Raw genomic sequence first — 14180 nt, 5'->3', positions numbered from 1 at the left:
GTAAGCCAATGTGACCATAAGGCTCATACTTTTATGTCGTAAAATATGGCACAAGGCATTGGTGATATGAACCTGTTTGCCACTAAACGAGCAGAGTGACACGTTTCCGTGACCAGCGAGCATAGTGTGCAGCTTGTGCTCGCGACTAAAATATCATTAATTGCACATTGGAAACACCTTAGCGCGCAAATAATGCACAATTTTGATGTGACCTTACGCCCGCCAGTTGTTGTAATATATGAAATAGTTATTTTGTGAAAAGCTTTGCAGATGAAAATTTGTCGCACCGCAAAATGTAGAGCAAGACTTCTATGACCATACTATTTGTGTAGCTTCTGCAGTGTGGCCTGCTAAGTATGAAATGGAATGTAGTTGATTGTATCAGCCGCTCCTTTCCTATAAAGGTGAACACGTGTTCCAGTGATGTTGGCCTTATTATTGGTTAGGTGTCCTCTTAAACAGTGAACCGCGCTGTGCCTGAAGCATGTGCTGCGCTGACTCCATAAACTAGCACATTTTATTGCACAGCAATGGGTCATAAGAATAAAGTCTTCGGAAAGGAGTTCTTATGCAATCCAGCTCCTGTGCCTCATATTGTTGTGCTGTGTCCTCCTTGCACATGTGAAGTCAGTAGTCTAACTTTTTATTTCAGCAGTGTGAAACTTATGTAATGCTAACACAGTGTTGAACACCCGAACAAGACAATGCTACCTCAGCTGCATGGGCTTTTAAAGGTGTGCAGTATTATTTTTCTTTAGTACGGCACCTCACAGCAGTCGTCAGTTGTGTTAAAATGCTGAGAGCAATGACAGAAAGCCGAATGATATGGTGAGGATTCATTATTTGAGAGGTTAGGCATCAAAGACTAGGCTGCAAGAAAAATTAAAAGGCATTTACGTTGTTCTTTTCATTCCCCTTGTGTCACTTCTAACCTTTAAATAAATTATTACTGAGCAATGCTAATGCAATCATTCAAGTTTGTACTCAGTTTATGCTGAGTATAAGAAAAAATTGAGTCAGCTATCAGAAAACGGAAGAACAACTCAAGATAAGGAGTAATAATAACAAGAAGTGTATTCCAGTGGTTAATAAGGAGGTTGTGCGAACCATACCAACACCCCTGTCGAGATGTTTCTATGGCTCCAATCATTGTAACTGTCACCTGCAGCAAGTTTATTGCAGTAAGCAGTTCACTCCTAGAAGAATGGATTTTTGCCAACGTTGAGTGGTCCTCATGGGTTATCGGAAAGAGATAAAGAAAGAAACCTTTGAAATGGGGGGAAGAGTTGAAGACGTGATGATATCTACTGCAGATTAGGGCATAATAAGCAAGGCTGTACTGGCTCATTTTAGAAAATCTTGCAGTGTCTTACAACATTTTTGCATGAGATGGCCCGAAAGTTTTCCATTATTTTCGGATATTAGTTTAAATATATTAGTCAGAAACCATTGTTGTCATAGTCAAGTGATAGCTTCTCTGTAGACCTGCTGATATATGCTGCTTGGGACACTTACTGGTCAGCTCTGTTGGTTAGTGCAAGGAAAGTTGTGGGCACTGTGATGTTGCACTGCCTCTAGGATCAGTGTGTGTTACATACTTCTCTAAAACCCTTGCGAGGGCATGTATTGTGCACTGGTGTCAGGATCAGCCTACCAAGTCGCTATCTTTGATTAAGCTGTCTCATGGATTGGCCTAGTTTACTCTGCCAGAAAGTCGTCCATGCAAAGAGGAGGGAAGACTCAAAGAAAGTTTTGCTTTAAATTTGTCACATGATGCTTTTCTCATCCGTGAATTGTAGTCTCTGGTAATCACACTGAATGTGCATTTTGCATCGTCTGTGCCGCATCAATAATGTCAGAACACATTCTTGGCCAGCCCCACCAGCAGAGAGTGGCACCTCCAGCCAAGATGGTGTTTCACCCTTGCAAGGCGAGGTGATTGTTGAAGATGTGGAAATGGAAGATGTGAGTTCCTCCTTTTTTTTTTTCTCCCGCACTGCACAAAGTGTCACACAAATACTTAATCGTGATTTTGAACCCGCTGCAAAGTAATGGCACCCCATTTTAGTAGCACACAAGACTAGCTGCAGGTGAGTGTTGTGTGCCTCATGGAAAGTCTGTCATATTGCTGTCAGACTTATTAACATGTGCTTGTGCTCAAGGATAAGTCGTAACTGTCCCTGGACACAAGCTGATGGTCAGTGACTGGTTCACACTGTGGAGTTTCCTACTAAACTTACTAGAGGGCACTCTGGCACTAGTGTCTACATGAGGTGCTTCCACCAGTGTGAGAATTCTGCATAATACATACATGGATTTGTCTAATCTTTGTGCTTCTGGCCTCAAATGGCTTTGTGACCTCTCAAGCTGATCATTTTCATCAAGATTAAACATGTTCAAAACATGGCATCTATGATGCGTTTCTGGCTGCAATCGCTTTCAGCACATACAATGAACAGAACTATTACCTTCAAGATTAGTGGCTGTCACTGGGGTGTGAATGTGGACCCCACCTGCTGCACTGTAGTACAACATTTTGTAGTGATTGTGCATTTGTGCAGAGTCTTAGTGCCTTCTGCAAATTGAAAAATTTGGATTTCTAAATTTAGGCCATCAAATGCAGAGAAAGTGTAGTAAATAAAGCTGCAACATCTGAAGCCACGAGCATGAAGATTAGACATGTTATGTACTAACCTTCATTTTGGTGTGGTAGCAGGTTGATAGTGCAGGGGTTCCCACTAGTAATTTTATTATGAAACTCTGTGGTTCACACAGCATATTGCTTCTGTCACGTGGCAGTTATGGCATATTTTGGCACTAGTTGGCCTTGACGAGCTCATAGCACCAAGTGAGTGCGCCCATGTCGCATTTCCACAACGTTCCTTGTGTTGGGTGCCAGTCCCCTCCTAAGACCCTATGTCTTTCCTCCTCGTGGACATCACCTTTTATCTTTTTTCACAATTGAACCAGAAGCAATAAGATATCTTGAAGCCGTATATGCGTTCGACACATACGGCCAACCAGCATTGAAACTTTGCGTGTGACCTACAGTGCCATAACATGCAGTGTAGCATGCATGAGGGGACGGTTTTCAGCAGCACATGCTGCAATTTCGCGTCAGCAAGTTCATCTTGAGGCACACATGTCGAGCTTCTCACCAGAGTGAGCACTGGTGCATTAGAACATAGGAGCGCTTGCACACCTCACAATGCGCGTAGTCATGGACACAGTCTGGCTGTATGCATCAGGGCTAAAGAAAATGTTGATAAAGGTGTGTATCGCTTATTGCTCATTATTGCTCAAAATGTCATGCCCTTTTTGTGACTTCCCTATTGGATGGCATCGGTTTACTTTGTTGCGCATTCAAATTGCTGTCATGCCCTCTGGCCAGCACTGGCTCCTTATATCACTGATTTAGTCATCTCGCTGCCACGAGTTACGCATAGAATGAGTATTACTTTATGTGAGACAATTGTGATGCAGTTAGCTTTGTCCAGGTTTTTAGGTAAGCAATGTAACTTTTTTACTTAAGGGGGGAGGCTACCCTGGAGACCGAACTTTCTTATTTTTTAACATATCCAGATGAAACTTTCAGGGTACGTTCACACCACCGAACTATGAGGAACTGCAAAGTTTCATGAAGATATGTTTATTAGTTCCAGAGTTATTGAGGTCTAACTAGGTGATTCATGTATATGCCTGAGGAAGAGCCTGTAGAAATGCCAGGACATTGTAAGAAGCTGAAATTCACTGTGATGATTCCTTGATAGATATCCCGGGGGGCTAAAGAGCCCTTTTCTTTAATTTCCCCTCCAAAAAATTTTAAGACAACTTTGAATTTGATGTAGCCAGTAATTACCACATTCATCAAAAATTAATTGCTTATTATATATTAACTGCACCAGCTTTCAAAAAAAGAAGCCTGTTACCCCCCGGCAAAGTCATTCAGGAACAGAATAAAAAAAAACGGCATACAAATCTGAAGAGTGGTTCTTGAGATATCGCCTTCCCCAGCACCACTGCGAAAAAATCCATGTTTTTTTTTTTATTAGAAAGCTCCTGCGGAGCTTCTAATTAGCTCTTGCGGCTCCAGGCACACTCAGTGTGTCAGATTTTCGACTGGCGACAACCGACAGCACAGTTCCGCCGCTGAAAAGCGTCTACGCAGTCGGCACTCGCTGCGGGAGATAGGAAGTTCGATGCTCGTACAAGACGCATATCGCGCTCCCGTGCACCGAACATCTGCACTGTCTTGGGCTTTGCCGGCATCGCGTGCAGCGAAGAACTAGCGAAAAAAAAAGAAAAGCTCAACAAATAATTTAAAAGATAGCGCAAGGAGATGAGCAGCGCGCAAGCTCATGTTGAGGCGGACGGAGCAAGGGGCAACAACGACGCGAGCGCGGCATCAAAGGGAGCAGCCGCCGCCGCCGCCCGCGCAGCAGCCAATGGCAGGTGCGCTTTAGTCCGCGAGATTTGAACGCGCTGCTCCGGCCAATCAGCGCTCCGCATCACATCGCGGGAAAACGCCAATAGCGCCTCAACCGCGCCGACGATGCCATTTTGCAAGGCGGCAAGAGAGACAAAGAATCCACACTCTTAAAACGGTTGCACCCTTTGGGGTGTATATTTTTTTCACACTCTTAAAACGGTTGCACCCTTTGGGGTGTATATTTGTCCCACAACAATAATCATCTGCCTTGCTTGCGTGTCCTTTCTTGAAACTCGGCGCTCGCTACTTTCCTGTCGAGAATGCTGCGTCACACTGATAACGCGCATGCCGTTCGTGACTGGGAAGTACCGGGCTCGCAGCGTTAAAGAAAGGAAACGCGGGCAAGACAGATGATTATCGTTGTGGGACAAGATACGCCCCAAAGGGTGTAAATTTTTCTAAAAGAGTGCACGGTCAAAACGACACCAAGATGGCGCGGGCAGGCCGCATGGGCCGGGAATGGCGCGCGCGCGAAGTTTGACTTCATTTCGGCATTTGCGCGTGTTTCTTGGGCCGCGGTGGCCTCAAAAGTTGCGTTATTTTTGGTACTTTACGGTTGAATTAGGGACTGATAATTACGGAACAGGTAGTTGATGAGACATACAACCCAAAAATATGTTTTTTCAAAAATCGACTTTTTCGCGATTTTTCGGTTTTCAAGGGCCGCGTCCCCCCTTAAGCCAAACTTGAGAGACGCTCATTTCATCCACGAACATGAGGATACCACTATGCGCATGTACGAATGCCATTTGGTCAAACAGTATGCTTTTCAGGTTCATAAGAGACTGATTGGCTATACGAATAGTCTATAAAAGGTATGTTGTTAGCTTTTCTTTGGTTTTTGGCAGGTAAATTTGATATACTTACATGTCCAAGAGGTATTACAAGAGTGATGTAATTATAGTCAGTACAAATGTAAATAACAAACGGGAGTAACAGCTAGCATACAGTAAATATTACTTCAACCTACAATCTTGGCTAAGAAATTAACGAAAGGTTCATGGTCAGCTGTGGTAGCAATATGTGCAGGAAGGTGATCCTCCACTCTTTAGACGTTTCTGGTAGGACTAGCTGAAAGAAAGTGTTCTGCATGATGCAATTCCTATTCCACACTTGTGACGATGATCTAGCCTAGATGACACAACAGATAGGTAAAATTATTTAATTGCATAAAGAGGGATGATGAAATGTGTGTTGAAAAAAGGCAGAGATCAAGGATTATACAATGTTATGCCGATGATGATAGGCCAAGTCTAGATCTGATGCAGCTTATGCTGGTAGTTCTGGGGTTGTTCTGGATCATTTCAATATTTGAAACCTTATGGTTCATATTCCAAGCTGATGCTGTGTATTCAGGTTCTGAGTGAACTAGATGTACATAAAGCAAATGTTTTAGTGACAAGTGTGCTCGTGAAAAATTCCATTGAAGGCATCTCAAATCTTGGTTTGTATTGTTATATGATTGAACTGGTAATTGGCGATGTTAAATTGTAGGGGTATGCAAATAGTTTTTGTGGCCAAATTGAATACGAATTAAATAAGGCCTGAAGCAAATTGAATCAAATAGTGCCAGAAGCAAATCGAATTGAATATTGAATAGTTTTCATATGCTAGTTCTCCCCACTACCCTCTACCCAAACAATTTTCACATGTTATTCACTACATTAGAAAGTTTCTACAGTCAAACCCGGCTATATCGAACTCGCAAGAAAACGCCAATCAGTTCGATATAGAGCATAATTCGATATAAGCCTGCTAAATAATTGGATGTCATAAAAGCACATGTCATTTATAAAATCACTTTATTAACGAAACTAGCTTAGTTTGGCATAAATTAGTCCTGCATTTTCTTCTGCTTGGGCAATTTCGCTGCCTGCGACGCACGCACTTCCCCACGTTGTCTAAGGAGTCGGAGCAGCTGAGGCCGCAACCTTCCTCATTCGCGCAGAAGCGCCGGACTAATGCGAGTGCACCAATCACTTCGGAGGATGTGGGCAAAGGACCGTAGTTGCTTTCCTCAATGTGCCTACTTTCATTTGTGCTCGGTGCGATGTCGGCGATGTAGTCTTCGTTTCCGGGCTCTACCGTGGTCGCGACACCATCATCTGCACTCACAAACTCGTCCACCGTTGATTCGAATGTCCCGAAAATTTTGACAGCTCGCTCCAAACTTCGGCAACACCGGCAACGGCTTCGTCGCATTCATCAGAAGTTACAGTCCTCACCGAGCACGCGGAAATCGGCACGTATGAAGAACCCCTCGTACACGGCCGTGTGTACGCGTCGGGCGCCATGGGCACCGGGTTGCGAGTCTGGCCAATCGTGCCGAGAGTGCTCCTCGGAATCTTGCACGCTGCGGGGACATCCAACTTCTCATCGCGTTCGACGCGATTTATGATTTCGAGCTTCACGACGAAAGGCGAATTCTGCCGCTTCATCACGGCAACACTGCGGGAGAAGGCCCACCAGGCGCAAACACGATAAACCAGAGAACTCGCGCTTTCGCCATCTTGCACGAAGAGAGCACAAGAGCCTCTGATTGGCTGTCTGAGCAAGCGCTGTAGGCGGGCCAGGATCATTTTTTGCTGGGGAGTGTCGCTAGATAGTGATCTAAAGAAAGGAAGGACGCTTGATTCTGCAACCCGTGAGGGAGCACGGCGAAGCGTCGTCAGGGGAGAGGGGGTGGCAGGTGAAAGATGATAGAGAAAGAGGGAGGATGTGGCCTAATAGACTCCACTATGCGCGACAGGGGGAGTGTCGACGGCTCGCCCGAACAGCCCGAGGCAGCGCGGTCACGGTAGGGAGAGCGGTTGGATGGAGCCGCGCCGCCGGGTTTCCCCGCTACCGCGAGGGAAAGCCAACTTCTGGGGGCACTTTTCCGCCGCTTGACGTTCGATATATCGGGAGTCACTGCAATATTTGTTCGATGTAAGCGTAATTTTTGCTATATATATACTCGTTGTAACTATACCGTGACCAGAAATTGTTCGATATATAGAATAATTCGATGTAAACGGGTTCGATATAGTCGGGTTCGACTGTACCATCAAACTGCACATTATAATGCATGCTTTATTAAAAACACAAAGCAAGCATTATGAGCAATTAGCTGGACAGTTTGCTTGCAAACTTAGGGCTCGTCAGAGAATATGTAGTCATGCATTATCACTTAAAGTTTATAAAAGCAGCCTTGTTGGCCAATGAACATCTGTGCATACCTTTGTGACCAAATGAGGAATGCATGCAGTCTGCGTTGGTGGCAGAGTGAAAAAAAGGGCCTTTTCCCTTGTTCGAATGATCGTGGCAGATGGTGCCACTATTGTATAAATTATGTTGCAAGGAAGTGTATTCTTTCTTAATCCAACAAAAGGACACACTTGTTGCATCTATAGTACCATCCAATACTCACTGTCAAAACATATTATTGCGATTGATTGTGTTTAGCCTGAAAGGTCTGGCTGTCCGAGTGACATAGCGTGCTGTCCACTGTTCACTGTCCACTGTGAATGTGCACTTTGAGTTAGATTAAAGTTCTCACATTTTTGGGCTTTAATTTGATGTTTGATTGTGTACAGTCAACAACGTAAAGTATTTGAAAACTATTCAAAAGCTATTCGAATTTTCTAGTAGTAACTATTCAATTTGAACCACAAATCGGAATAGGACAATATTCGATTCATTATTCAAAAGTTTCTAATATTCTCGCACTCCTACTGAAGGGGATCCTAGTGCCCTTTTTTGCAAGGAGTCATTAATTGGTATGCTGCATTTGATTAGGGAAGACAGACATGGAGAACAAGAAGAAAAATTGTGCGCTAGGAAAGGACGAGAGGGTGCTGATGAAAGGAGAAACTACAGTGGCGCTGTAATTGATAGTTATGTTTGTGAGTAGAATCATTATGTCTCCACATTATTCCACTCAGCTGAATTGTTTGAATAATTGTAATCTCTTAGGAACGGGGGTCAACTGGAAAGCTTTGGAAGTTCACCCAGATTGCTTAATGTTACATATTTTGAGACTACTCTTCATTACATTTTTTTTCTCCCAAAATGTTGAAGCCAGGGACATGTTATTTTGCACCACATTTGCCGTCTTCAAGCATGCCATTGCTGGTAGATGAACCCTGCCACAAAAATTGTGGAGGCCAGCCAACCTTTTCTGGCAGTGGCCCTGTGGCCTGCTTTTTTTTTTCTCCACAGAGGCTACAATGCCTGCCACACTTAGTGGGAGCACCATATTAAGTATCAGGGCAAATTTTCCGTATTACGGCAGATGGAGTCGGCGTGTTACCTCCCACGGTAACTCGGTAACCGTGGCACTCTGCCGCTGAGCAATGGGGTCGCAGGTTGGACTCCTGACTGCAGCTGCTTCATTCTGATTGGGGGTGTGGTGTAAAAGATGCCTGTGTGTTGATCTTTTGGTACAGTTTGTCCTTCTAAGATTTATGAGCCACTTTTCACGAAATAAACCTTTCATTGGTAGTCAGCACACTTGCTGAGTCTTTCTGGTTTGTACATTGATTTCTCGTTTTGTCCCATTTTAGCGCCTGTTTGCTTCCAAATCATGTACCAACTAGCTCACCTAAGTCGCGTTATTGGTTTTGGTACATGCCATAGAACCCCGTGGGTACACTGCTTTGGATTAATTTGGGCACTAGGCCCAATTAACAGTGTGGTTACAGTGTGGTTACAACAATTAACAGTGTGGTTACAACACAGCACCACAATCAATGTGGTGCTGTGTAGGCACTTAAGGCTGCACTGCAGACCTGTTGATTTAATATAAGCTGTTATTAAGGATGGGCTACTGACAAGGTGCTCCCTTTGAATGTGCGCGCACGCGTGCGAGAGAGAGAGAGAGAGAGAAGGCAGGGAGGTTAACCAGACACATCTGGCCTTTGACTATGAAATGCACTGTATTAGTGCTGCTCAGACTGTTCACATTGCAGTGGTTGTGCCTTGCTTGGGGCAAGCAAAAGCATGCCGTATTTTGCATAGTACCAAACAGTTTTGGATACCACTGACAATCATAAAATCATGTTAGTGACCTTTCTCTCAATAAATATTTAGGTGTAATTACATGATAGAAGAAAAAAAAAAGCTGTCCTGGGTCAGGACAGCCTTTGCAGCATGTCCTCAGCTATATTGCATAATGTGTAGTACGTCAGTCATCTTTAGAGTGTTTGGCTTTTTCTCTATTTAGTTAAGTGCAGTTATAGATCTTAAAATGGTACCATGGAGTTGAAAACTGTGATGTCTTCACACTGCTATGTATAACCCCCTGTGGTTGATGCAAGTTAGCTTTTTTTTCTACTTGCAGTTGACGGAAGCCTTTGATGAAAGCTTGAACGAACAAAGGCCTCTCACAGACTACAAGGTGAGTTCATCGCTTTCGTTTTAGCCAGCACAGCTATGAATATAAACTGTGTTGTAAACACCTCGGATAGTTTAGGCCAAAGTTGTTAGTCTGGCTGCAACAAACTATCAGGAAGCGAACATGTTGGACAAAAGACGTGGTGAGGCACCACACAATGTTGTATTTGGAGGAACACTTTGTTGTAAAGTGACGTCAGCCGCAACCAGACTGCCTTGCAAGCGCTGACGGCACGTGCGTTTATCGTTTGATATGCTTCCCTTGTTCTCCCTTTCCTCTCTCTGTTTCGTATATATACGCTCCGAGACGGAAGCAATAAAGATTCATGTTCCAACCTTCGAACGGCGTGCTGTCGTATACAGTAAGACACGGCACATGTGTCGTAACTATGTAACAGTGGCGACGAGGCCAGACAGAACCCTCGAGGTGAAAAATGGATTAAGCCAGGCAGTTAAGCAGGAAACAGCGGCCGCGGAAATGTCGACCATGGCTCATCATCAACTACCGGAATACGATGACCAGTCCGACAACTGGAAGGCCTACATCACAAAGGCAGAAGCTTATTTTGAGGCAAATGGCGTCAGCGACTCGGGAAAGAAGAGGGCGTTGCTGGTAGCAGCATTGAGTACGCGCACCGTGCAAGTGCTCTCAGGACAGGTTGCACCGAGGAAGCCAAACTCGCTGACGTACGAGGAAGCAGTCAAAGTTTTGGATGACTACTTCGACCCCAAGCATCATGAAATAACGGAGAGCTATCGGTTCTTCAATCGCTGCCAGTTGGAAGGTGAGCCCATTCAACAGTTCATCCTTGAAGTGCGCCGGATTGCGGATGGCTGTAATTTCAGTGGCATGCTAGACCGGATACTTCATGACAGGTTCGTCTGTGGAGTGAGGTCAAGCGCTGTTCAGAAGCAGCTATTAGCGAAAACAGATTTGACGTTAAGGGAGGCTGAAACAATTGCCATATCAGCAGAAGCAGCGGAAAAAGATACAAAGAAGATGTCTTCTGACATAGAACCCGTGCTCAAGGTCAATGCACGACAAGCTGATGAACTGGTGTCAGTATGTGGGCGTTGCGGAAGTAAGAAACATAACAGAAACGCCTGCGGCTGGGCGAAAGCGAGGTGTTACCGCTGTGGTGTATACGGCCATCTGGCGAAGATGTGCCAAAGCGACGTGCGGAAAGGATGCCTAAATGCATGTTCACAATGCAGGCAAGGAGAAGCGTTTGCAGTAACAACGGATGTCACTGAGAAAAATTGAGACGATGCGCACATTTGGACATTAACCGCACCCTCTAATGGTCGGCTACCACCACCTATTCTTCGTACTTTCACATGGTGTGGCATTGACGTACCTATGATTGTGGACACCGGCTCGCCCGTCTGTGTTGTGTCCAAAGAGATTTTTGAGAAAAACCGTGAACATTGGCCGCAATTAGAACTCGCATTCATTAAACTGTCCTGTTATCTTGGAGAACTTCCAGTATTAGGGAAACTGAGTATGGCAGTGTGTTACAATAACAAGGAGGTCAAGAGTTCCTTGATGGTCCTGAACTGTTCAGGTTCGAGCCTCTGCAGACAAGAGTTGATTTCCAAGTTCAGTGACGCAGGATCCTCGGTGTTGAACGTATCAGTGCAACAAAGCTCTGGTCCAGGAAGCAGTCCTGTCAGAGTTCAAAGACGTCTTCAGGCCCCGAGCTGGGTCTAATCGACGGACACCCTGTCCATCTGAAGCTCAAGGAAGGCGCCATGCCGAAATTTTTTAAGGCCCGTTCCCTTCCATTTGCTTTATGCGACAGTTTCGAAAGAGATTGATAGGCTCGTAATGCTTGGAGTACTGTCACCTGTAACGCACGCCGAGTGGGCTACTCCCATTGTGCCTGTAATGAAGAAGAACGGCGCAGTTAGAATCTGCGTTGATTTTAAGGTGACCTTGAATCCCGTCTGTGAACTGGAGCAGTACCCGTTGCCAGCTATTGATGACATTTTCGCATGCCTGAACGGTGGGGACTGCTTCAGCACGCTGGATTTAAGAGACGCGTATAACCAAGTCCCCCTCGATGAGGACTCAAGAAATATGTGTGTAATCAATACACACCGTGGTTTGTTTTGCTACAACCGACTGCCATTCGGCATAGCTTCCGTGCCTGCCATCTTCCAGCGGAAAATAGAAACAGTTCTGCAGGGCCTGACAGGTGTTCAGGCTTACCTTGACGATGTTTTGGTATCAGAAAAAGTTTGTAGCACCGACAGGTTACGACAAGTACTGCAGCGTTTTTGTGAGCATGGAGTAAAGCTCAGACTTGAGAAATGCAGCTTTCGCCAAGAGGCAGTGACGTATCTGGGTCATAAAATTGATCGTGAAGGTCTGCATCCAATAGAGAAGCATGTTGAAGCAATCGCGCGAGCCCCCAATCCAGAAAATGTTCAGCAGTTGAGGTTGTTTCTGGGCATGATTACATTTTATTCGAAGTTCGTGCCCAACATGTCTTCCGTACTTGCACCGCTGTACAAGTTATTGGAGAACAGCACACGTTGGTTCTGGGGACATGCGCAAGAAGCAGCTTTTCATGAAGCACAAAAATGCCTTCGGGAAGTGGCTGTGCTGGCTCACTATGATCCCGAGAGACAATGTATGTAAGACACTTACATTGAAACACCGTTACATGTGCTGAGTGTTTCAGCGAATATTTCAAATAATTCTTAACAGTGCAGTGAAGCTAAGTTGGTTGTTTGTTTGACGACACATTTGTTCTGGTGGACATCATAAATTTTGCACCAGTTGCGGAAAAACTCTTTAAAGGGAGTTTCACCAGATTTAGGCATTTGCAAAACAGACTAGTGTGATGCACTTTACTGAACTTATTGAACAGAATGAAATGGGCTTCCTAGGCTTACTTGCTTTGAATCTTAATCTGATTTGTGCCATCCTGTCGCCTTCAGATTCTTGGTAACAAAGTCTGTGACCTCGTTTCTGCTTTTATGGCGACTCTAGCAAACAGTCAAGTGTGGATTTATTTGTGTTCGCATATACTAGGCTTCTTTAAAAATACTTTTAGGCCCTTTTATTTGTGCCTTCAAGCATGCAATTCGTCATTTCTGTGGATATCGCAAATTTTAACTTATCGTCAGGCAGATATTGTGAAATTATTGGAAGGCACATTTCGAGATTCAGCTTGCCTAGCAGTATTTTCACTCAACAAAAAAAATTTGTTCATTTCGATTTGAACCGTTGTACGTGATGCTCTTCTGGTCTCTTCCGTGTAGGGTACCTATGTGGTCACCGATACCAACATCTTCCTTAGCAACCTCGACTTGCTCAAGAGGATATTGTTGCCTGACACAGGTGACTATGGTGTTGCATTGTTTTTTATTAATGTACATTTTTGCATCAAGATGACTGCAAATCTAGAGGCAAAATCCTCCCTCAATGGCATGACCTTCCATAACCCTGTAATGCCAAGCATATAATTTTTGATGTGTACACATTGATGCCTCAAAAATCATAATTTAAGTGCCAGAAACTTAACACAAAGCCCATAGTGGTGTTATTTATACACTGGAGTGAGGTTTCAGTTGATGATAGTTTAGAAAACCATTTACTACATAATTGATTACTTTACTTATTAAGTTTTACCTCAAATATCACTTCATTGTATTTCTGGTACAAATGTTCTCTCCATGCCAGAAATAAAGGTGATCGAACTGTTGTCTTTAAATTATCCTTGATGTGGAAAGGTGTTAGGGCTTTGTTTTCAGGAGTTTAGTTGGCTGATCTAAAACACTGGTAACTGGTGGGCCTTTGTTGCGCATTTTGATGGCATGCATGGAGAGGGATGAAATTACCAGTGCCATACAGACCTGAAGTATTGCTCCTATGTAATGTGGATACTCACAAGGGGGGTAAGGGGGGGGGCATACTGGCATGACAGCAGCACAGATTATGTAGCACATTATGGACAATGATACCAGAAAGGCACGCACATTATATGCACACGGCGTCTTGTGTGTGTCATTCTTTCTAGTGTCCTTGTCCGTAATGTGCTAAGTAATATGTACCAATCTCGCATGGTGTTCTCTGCAGTCAGAATTTTTTAGGCTCGAGGACCATCTACAGTCTCCTCCCCCACTTCTCTCCTGCATCATTCCTTTGTTGCTACTAGAATACTAATAAATAACTTATATTGCATGATTCCTGCCTGATGGAGCTATGAGCATGCTGCCTCTTTTTCGCATAACATATTCCTGCGAGCAGTGAGCGCTAGAGCTGGCTATAATTAAGAAACCCCCTTGTGGTTTGGCTTGGCGGCTGTAG

General features: G+C 44.4%; 1 protein-coding gene across 2 annotated transcripts in view; it reads left to right on the top strand.

The window, feature by feature from the left end:
- Swt1 (Swt1 RNA endoribonuclease) overlaps positions 1-14180 on the top strand; it is a 129331-nt gene that overhangs the window by 5806 nt on the left and 109345 nt on the right. For both annotated transcript variants that reach the window (XM_055063928.2, XM_050166881.3), the window contains exons 2-4: positions 1877-1965; positions 9810-9866; positions 13133-13211. In XM_055063928.2, the coding sequence (XP_054919903.2) occupies positions 1877-1965; positions 9810-9866; positions 13133-13211 (225 nt within the window). The remainder of the gene's footprint in view (positions 1-1876; positions 1966-9809; positions 9867-13132; positions 13212-14180) is intronic.

The sequence above is a fragment of the Dermacentor andersoni genome, chromosome 1 (genome assembly GCF_023375885.2).
Source record: "Dermacentor andersoni chromosome 1, qqDerAnde1_hic_scaffold, whole genome shotgun sequence".
Lineage (NCBI taxonomy): Eukaryota > Metazoa > Arthropoda > Arachnida > Ixodida > Ixodidae > Dermacentor > Dermacentor andersoni.
Note: the sequence above shows the minus strand (reverse complement) of the source record. Positions and strands in the feature narration are given on the sequence as shown.